The sequence below is a fragment of the Polypterus senegalus genome, chromosome 4 (assembly GCF_016835505.1).
Source record: "Polypterus senegalus isolate Bchr_013 chromosome 4, ASM1683550v1, whole genome shotgun sequence".
Lineage (NCBI taxonomy): Eukaryota > Metazoa > Chordata > Cladistia > Polypteriformes > Polypteridae > Polypterus > Polypterus senegalus.
In genome coordinates, this window is record NC_053157.1 from 23,959,873 (window position 1) to 23,969,165 (window position 9,293).

A 9,293-nucleotide genomic window follows, 5' to 3' on the forward strand; every position below is an offset into this window, starting at 1 on the left:
ACTGACTCACTGGCTTTTATTGCTATTGAAGATCCTCTGATAACGTTCAGTTGAATACGTCAAAATTAAGATTGGATCAAGAAAATATCTGCCCTTAATTTTTTTTTTTTAGCATGATTTTTATCAGTGTGTGGTTGTGGCTTAGGTAATGACTGCAGCAATTTTGAATATTTGAAAATTGTCATGTTGCAGGTAAAGATATAATGCAAAATGGGTATATGTTTAGATTAAGAAATATCTTTGTTGCTCCACTACATTTATTCTGATTTTTGTAAGCATTCTCCACATGCGCTCCTTCATTTACAATATAATACAATTTATTTTTGTACAGCCCAAAATCACACAAGAAGCGCCACAGTGGACTCTAACAGGCCCTGCTTTTGACAGCCCCCAGCCTCGACTCTCTAAGAAGACAAGGAAAAACTCCCCCAAAATAAACCCTTGTAGGGAATTAAAAATTGGATGAAACCTTGAGAAAGGCGGTTCAAAGAGAGACCCCATTCCAGATAGGCTGGGCATGCAGTGGATGCCAAAAAAAGGGGGTAAATACAATACAATACACAGAACAGAACACAAGTAATTCTCAATACAATGTAAGTGCAATATTACAAGTACAGGGCAGAATTCAACAGTAGATGATATTACATAATACAATTTGGATTTGTTCAGAGTCCTGGAGACCTCAGCCATCAGACTGCCTCTCCTATTGGCCATTCCACAGCCGAGTCAGTGCTGGGTCAGCCAATCTGATGAAAGGAACCCTCTATGTAACAATTCTTATGATCGTCCATCAGAGATGACTTTACCTTAGGCAGGCTTCACTTTTGAATTAGAGTGATTTTTCAAACTAGCTGTTTTGTGTAATTAGTATCACACGTCTCCAATCCTACACTCAGTCATTTATCCAATTTAAATGGAGAAAAGTAGTCACTCTGCTATTTGGTTTCATTGTGTGTCCCACATTGAACAAAGACCAGTAAAAGCAAAGGAAAGAGTTGGCTGAGGCAATCAGAAAGAACATTTTAGACAAGAATGTTAAAGGCAAAAGCTAGAAGACCATTTTCAAACAGCTTGGAGATAACAGTTGCAAATATTATTAAGAAGTTTAAAGTCCATAGGATTGTAGTCAACCTCCATGGATGTGCCTGCAAGAGGAAATATCGACCCCGGAATGGGCAGAAGAATGGCGAGAATACAGGAGAGAAAAAGCCAAGGACAGACTGGAATTTGCTAAAGTGCATTTTGACAAGTCACAATGCATCTGAGAGAATGTCTTTTGGGCAGATGAGATAAAACTGGAGGTTTTTGTCAAGTTACATCTGCTCTGTGTTCACAGATGGAAAAAAAATGAAGCTTTCAAAGAAAAGAACACCTTACCTACAGTGACACGTGGAGGAGGCTCACTTATGTTTTGAGGATGCTTTACTGTGGTAGCATGGGGTCCCTTGATTATGTGCAAGGAACAATGAAATCTCAAGACATTTAGTAGTGAAACGTACTGCCTAGTGTCAGAAAGCTCTGTCTCCGTCCTCCTGAAACAGGGTAATAACCCAAAACACACAGCTAAAAGCACCTAAGAATGGATAAGAACAAAACTTTGGACTATTCTGAGGTGGCCTTCCATAAGACCTGATCTGAATCCCATCAAGCATTAATGGAATGAACTGAAACATTAAACAGTCTGGAGAAGTCCTATTCAAATCTGACACAGCTGGAGCAGTTTGCTCAGGACAAGTGGGCCAAACTACCTGTGAACAGGTGCAGAAGTCTCATGGAGAGCTCCAGGAATTGCTTGATTGCAGAGGTTGATTCTGAAAGTTGTGTAACAAAATATTTGGTTTAAAGGTTCTATCATTTTCGTTCAAGCCATTTTTATCATTTGAAATATTTTGTTGAATGAAAACTGTGCAGCAAAGTCTGATTTTTGTTAAATATGGAATAAACCATCCATCATGCTACATTCTAACTACAGAGTCACGGGGGTCTGCTGGAGCCAATCCCAGCCAACACAAGGCACAAGGCAGGAAACAAACCCCGGGCAGGGCGCGCACACACACTCACATACCAAGCACACACTAGGGACAATTTAGAATCGTCAATGCATCTAACCTGCATGTCTTTGGACTGTGGGAGGAAACTAGAGTACCCAGAGAAAACCCACGGGGACAACATGCAAACTCCAAGCAGGGAGGATCCGGCAAGTGAATCCGGGTCTCCTAACTGCAAAGCAGCAGCGCTACCCTCTGCTACACCGTGCCGAGGATAAAATAACACAAAGTAAATCGCTCTGTTTACAATACAAAAAGTGGACACTGCTGCAAATTTCCTTTTCATATTGGCAAAAACTTGCCATTATTTATGTATGCTCATCCACACCTTATGAAAACTGAATTTAGTGCCTTGCCTGTCAGTAGATAACTTCCAAGAAGTGAAGCTTGGCTGAGATATTCTTCACTTCTCGGTCAGTTTCCTGAGAAGTGACAACAGGTAGCTGATATGAACTGACAAAAAACAAAAAAAATTCTTTAGTGCAAATATGCAGCATTGGCCGTCTTAAAAGGGAAATAAAATACAGTCGGTACATCATAATTATCACTTTTGAGGTGTAACATGTTTCACATTCTACGTAATATGGTGATATGAATTGTTATACAGTATATGTGAGTTGTTGTTTAGCTGGTTTTGCTGCATATCCATACCTGATCCACGGTGTCCTCATTTCCCAGTTTCTCCTCAAATATTGTGTACGCCTGAGTCAGAGTTTCTGTAAATATATGCATGCTCTCCAGTCCAGTTTTCTTTTACAAATGTGTTGTTTGTATGGAAAACTGCGTACAAACATTTTAAACCTCTTTTTGTGCATACACAAGTTTTATGAATCTGACTCCTGTTCTCCATACTACAAAAAAGACATAGTAGCATTTGAAGCAATGCAGAGGCAGCAGCCAAGTGCATCCCAGGATTTAATGACATATTGTACTCTAATAGACTCAGAGAATTAAACTTCTTTTATTCTCAAATAAAGAAGACTGCATGAGGAACTTTCCATGTGTAACAAATGGTCAAAGATTTCGATAAAGTAGATCCAGCCAAATTCTTGCAACTAAATGGCAAACGTCAATAATAGGTGAAAATGATAGATAGATAGATAGATAGATAGATAGATAGATATGGAAGGCATTATGTGATAGATAGATAGATAGATAGATGATAGATAGATAGATAGATACTTTGTTAATTCACATACTCCAGCAGCAACATACTGTATTGATAAAAACAATATTAATTAAAGAGTGATAAAAACGCAATGCAAGTTATAAAATGCAAAGAGAGAGTGTGAGGCAGGTATAACAGTCTATAATCTTGTGCATTGTTAACGTTTCCCCCCCAGGGTGGAACTGAAGAGTCGCATAGTGTGGGGGAGGAACGATCTCCTTAGTCTGTCAGTTGAGCAGGATGGTGACAGCAGTCTGTCGCTGAAGCTGCTCCTCTGTCTGGAGATGATCCTGTTCAGTGGATGCATTGGATTCTTCATGATTGACAGGAGCCTGCTCAGCGCTCGTCACTCTGCAACAGATGTCACACTGTCCAGCTCCATGCCTACAACAGAGCCTGCCTTCCTCACCCGTTTGTCCAGGTGTGAAGCGTTCCTCTTCTTTATGTTGCCTCCCCAGCACACCATCGCATAGAAGAGGGCACTCCCCACAACTGTCTGGTAGAACATCCACAGCATCTTATTGCAGATGTTGAAGGACGCCAACCTTCTAAGGAAGTATAGTCGGCTCTGACCTTTCTTGCACAGAGCATCAGTATTGGCAGTCCAGTCCAATTTGTCATCTAGCTGCACTCCCAGGTATTTATAGGTCTGTACCCTTATGGGCAAGTGCATTTAGGACCAACGCCATGTACTGCTTTTTTATGCAAAAAGTTATGGGCATCTGAGATAAACTACCAAGTCATTTAGCTGAAGCAGTAACTTTGACAACCTTTAAGAAGAATCTGAATGAGATATTAGGACAACTCAGATATTATCTAATATCTGTTATCAGATATTATCAACAGGCTTGATGGAGTAAATGGTCTTCCCCTCGTTTGTTAAATTTCTGATGTGCACATGTTCTACAGTATATAAAGACTAGAGGCAATAGCTAAGGTTAGAGGACCTGGCTTGGCAGGACTTTTCCAGTTGGTTGGCGCCATGTTGCCATGACAATGAGGAAATTGATGTTATTTTTGACTGTTGCTAACAGATGAGAAGGACAATCAGTAGACGAGATAGAAGGAGCGGCCTTTGGGGCTAATAAAGAAAACAAGCTGCACCCAGGAATGTCCCCTACTCTGAGTGGCTACCCAGAAGATAAAATGAATGGATGAACACCTATGGAGAAAAAATGTTTTGAGCTAATACTAAAGGCTCTGATTGGTCTCTGTCTGTTGAGTTGGACTGGTTTCCTTTTTTGGGGATAGTGCTAAGTTGGGTTTATAAAACTGCTGCCCATTCTGAGCTTCAAGCCAACCTCACCTCAAACAATAGCACTGCACATTCATCCTTATATCATCAGACTGCATTTAATTTAATTTAATTTAGCATACGCCAGTATATTTTCGTTTTTGCCATACTAGGCTATATAATTTCATTGTTAACTTCAAAATTAGTCTTTCTTCAGTAAATTGTTCTTTCTTACCACTTGGAGAACGAGGTCACCGTAGACTCAGATATTATGCCTTATTGTAGTGTTTCAAAGTCACTTTTGTCATCACAAAAGAATGCCTAGACAGGAAATACCGGGGATTCCAACGATGGTCTCATACTGTGGTTCAGGGTGGTCCATTATATTCCCTTGACTGCCATTCAGTGCATGTGCAAATAACATTCACTACTGACAATGCTGCACCTTATCTACACACTAATATTGAGGACTTTCAGCTAACAAATCATTCATCAGAAGTGTGTGAAGAAACACTACTGCTCCTTTTAACAATGGCAACATGTCTGCACTGTGACTGGTCTTTTCTCTTTAACCAAGTCAAAGATTTTCATCCTTTTAATCATTATAGTGTGCATTTTAGAGGGGATTTGTTGTTTGTCACAATATAATAGTTTTTATTTACTTATTGAGCTTCTGTATAAAGCCACCTTTCTCCCTGGTAACAAAGAAAACGCTATCTATCTATCTATCTATATCTATCATCTATCTATCTATCTATCTATCTATCTCTATTATATATGTCTTTCATTTTATTTTTTCTCCGGCCGTCCTGGAGTTTTTTTTGTTTTCTGTCCCCCGCCATTGGACCTTACTCTTATTCTATGTTAATTAATGTTGACTTATTTTATTTTTCTTACTGTGTCTCATTTTTCTATTCTTCATTATGTAAAGCACTTTGAGCTACATTTTTGTATGAAAATGTGCTATATAAATAAATATTGTTGTTGTTGTTGTTGTTTCATATCTATCTATCTATCTATCTATCTATCTATCTATCTATCTATCTATCTATCTATCTATCTATCGTGACCAGAAAGCGTATTGAAGTATCCCAAATCCCAGTCACAACCACAACAACACAAGTCTTGGGTTCAAAAAAGGTATATTTTAATAAAGTACTCAACAAAAGACACCTTTCACAACTCTCTTCTCTGTTTTCTTTCTTCTTCGCTACACTGCTCCTCCTGGCAGTAGCCTTCTTCCACCTGACAATAACTTTTCTGGGTAAGGGTGAGCAGCTCTTTTATTTTAGACTTCGAGTACAAAGGGTGCTAGAGCATGGCCCATTAGATGCACTTCTGGGTCACATGGAAGCCCCACAAAGTAGGAATCATGGATACCTGCAGCTCCACTTGGGGGTACCACAGAACTCAAAAGGCTACCCATGTGACTACAGTTTCCCAGCATGCCTTGTGAGTGTCCGCACTGGTAGCACTCTAGGGATGCATGCCACCTAATATGTCGGGGGAGTATGTAGCCCTGATAAGTTGTCTCCCTTTGTCACTCCATCTAAAGCTAGCATATCCACTTCCACAAGATTTTTAGGACTGTGTGCTGGAATTTCATTATTGGTTTAAACAAGTAAAATGTTTAACTAAATGCATGTGCATATTAATTGCTTCTGATCTCTGTAGTTGAGGGGTTGATGGTTTGCTCCTTTATATGTTAAATATGGAAGAAGGTGTAAATATTTTGCTGGAAAGCAGGTTTAATATTGCTCGTTGCCTGTTTTCTGCAACATTGTGATATATTTTAAAAGGAAGCAGTGTAAATATTAAAAATGTTCTGCTTTTTTTTTTCTTTTTTTAGTTGATGCATTGCATGCACTGCTATTTAAAGAAAGTGCTTAATCTATAGCTGCTGGGTGTAGCTGCTGGGTGTAGCTGTATGCTAAAATTAATTATCTGATGCTAAGAAAACAACTTGTTATCCTGTAGATGACTCTGCATCCTTTAGAGATTAATTTCTTCTCTATGTAAATTCATATTAGATAGTTGAGCCCACCCTTAAGATAAGAGGAGATTTATGTCAAAATGGTGATCTTTTACAATGGACATAAATACAGATGATCTATAACCAAACATCGCTCTCGTTTGCCATTAAACTTTTAGAATCTATCCATCATCACAAATAGTGAGCTGTCAAACATAAAACACAATATAAGTACAATGTGAAATAAACTTAAACTTTAAAACACACAAAATATATTTTATTTTAATAAAATACAATATATACAGTGTAAAACAAAATTAAGTAAATCAATGTTCTGAAATCCTATTTTAGAGTGCTTTCTTACCAAATATGAAGATCATGTTATATTTGAAAATCTTTTGCTTCTATTTCACTGAAGAAAAACCTCAAACTCACCAAACTTTATCACCAACTCTTTAGGTTCAGTGTTGAAAGCTAAACAACAATTAGTTATCAATGCAGGAACAACGCTGAAAAAGGCCACCAACCAGCACATCACAGAAGCCATTCACTCACACCTACATAGGCAATTTGCAATCAATAATCAACCTAATCACACATTCTCTAGGTACGTGGGAGAAGAATTAGAGTAAATGGAAAAAAAACTCAAGCAAAACATCAAGAAATATACCAAATCCATAGGCTGCCACTAGACTACATTCACTTACAGCTGAAGTGGACTCAAATCTGATTTTTACCTTAATGTGACACAAATTTGGTGTTTCCAAGACGAATGGACAAAGAAACCCATTCTTTTCAAATCAGATTTGAGTTACTTTACATGTGGTCCAAGATTGGATTGTACCGATTTGTGCCATGCAAACATGAATGAGAATGGTCAGATCAGAATTCAAGTGTTTTTTGCCTATACACATGGACTGAGTGCTATCATCATCAATGGAGAGCTACAGCTATGACCACAGTCACAGTCCCACCTTTGCTGGTTCCTTTCTCATACTCACATATCCTTTTGTGCAGCAGTGCTAGCAATAGCTGTGTAAACAGCAAAAGCTAACCGTTTGCTTTTTAACCCTCTTGACCTAATCATGCCCAGCTTTTCATCATCAAGAGCAAAATATATACAAATACAGGGTCTCGTCCGTTACGAGAGATGGACGTCTAAGGCGGAGCTCCGTTAGCAGCAGTGTTATTTTTTTATGCTATCTTCTTATTATCCTGAGATATCCTGTATTTATCCAACCTGAGGGTACTACTACAATGTATGCAAGCATATAAAAACATGGCCAACAAGAAAGGGGCTCAGAAAAAATGAAAACTAAAGCTACATCCAAGCTCAGACCAACAAGTCAAGTTCAAACTCAAGGTACAGCCTTTCAGAGACGCCTGGATAAGATGGCGAAAGCAGAGATCTCGTGACCATGGTCCGCTATCGCCGTCTCCGGCTGAGAGCGAAATGGTGAGTGAATGAAGTGCGGTGGCGGAGGTCACGATAGCTCGTGATTGGAGAAGATCATCTGAAACTGGAAAAGGCCTTGCAGTCTGCCCTCAACTACTCCACACGGCCTGAACACCGCTGTAATAGAGCCACCGCCACACCTACGGTGCAGGAAAGCAGAAATGATCTGTCTGAACTGAAAGTGATGATCGCTGAGCTCAAGCAAGAGATAAAGAAAGATATAAGGAAAAGCGAGAGGCAAATGAAAAGGCAAGTGAGAAGGCAAATGAGAAGCTACGGAGCTGCAGCAGGATAAAAGTCTTGGAGAAACGCATATATATTCGGCTTTGAGGCAGTCTTTAAAGATATGCTGGGTAATATTGAAGAGCACATTCAGGAAACCATGTCTAAATCTGAGCACACTTGCTGATCAGCTGGAGGATGTCAAGGAGACATTTACGGCTCGGATTGAAACAGCCAAAAATCTAGCTGCCACTCTGAAGGAAAAGCAATTGCTGCCAACTCCGAATGCAAAAAACTCGGAGACAGACTTGCTGCTCTGGAAGATGGAAGCAGAAGAAATAATATTAGAATCGAGGGACTACCTGAGAATTGTGAAAGTCCAAACCCAGTGAAATTCACAGCTGAACTATTCTCTAAAATAATTGGAGAGGACTTTAAATCAGTTCTGAGATATACCATTAGACCTAGGTCTTTATTATCCGCTCGGAGATTATAATTTAAGATAGAGGTGATGGCACTCCTCAGACACAAGTGTGGAAAAATAATAAATAGTTTGATCAGTTTGATCAATCTGGTATACATGATAGAGCCAGCAGAACCTGTCTTTATAGTGCAAGTGCAAACTTGTTTCTCCTAACGAACAAAAAACCACAAGTGACCAACTGATGAACTTAAAGGATGTGGTAAATGCTGATCCAAGCAAAATGTTGTAAGATGTAACGGTTTGAAATTCTTGTGCAACCAAAGTCATAAGACAAAGGCCCTATAAAAGATTTGGGATACCGACCCTCGAGTCAGATGAAGGGCAGGTGTCCTAGGACTGTGCTTCTCTGTCATCTTAACCTTGCCTGGTGTGTATTAATAAAAGATTTTTTACTAACTTTAATTAATATCTCTCTTCAGTCACAAGAAACGACACTAGAGAAAAGTGTCCACAGTTTTTGGCGCCGGACGTGGGGAGAGGCGTGACTCCGGCGGAAGACCGAGATCTGTCTCTGAAGCAGACTGCACAGTGTACCGAGGGTAGCAGCTGATAAAGAGACTGCCCGTCCAGACGTTCCTGCGTGAGGTCCCGTCTCTGGTGCAACCACGGTGACTGAAGATTTCTGACAGAACGCTTGTACAGATCGTAACACCAGCTGGTAAAGACATGAGTAATCCGTGAAAAGTAAACTGGAGCGCTTGCTTGGAAA

At 39.6% G+C, this 9,293-nt stretch overlaps 1 protein-coding gene across 1 annotated transcript in view; it reads left to right on the plus strand.

Annotated features, from left to right (window-relative positions):
- Positions 1-7,840: 7,840 nt before the first annotated feature.
- The window catches only part of LOC120528528 (granzyme A-like), a 23,708-nt gene continuing 22,255 nt past the window's right edge, over positions 7,841-9,293 (plus strand). Inside the window, exon 1 of the mRNA XM_039752705.1 lies at positions 7,841-7,878. Coding sequence (XP_039608639.1) covers positions 7,841-7,878 — 38 coding nt within the window. The remainder of the gene's footprint in view (positions 7,879-9,293) is intronic.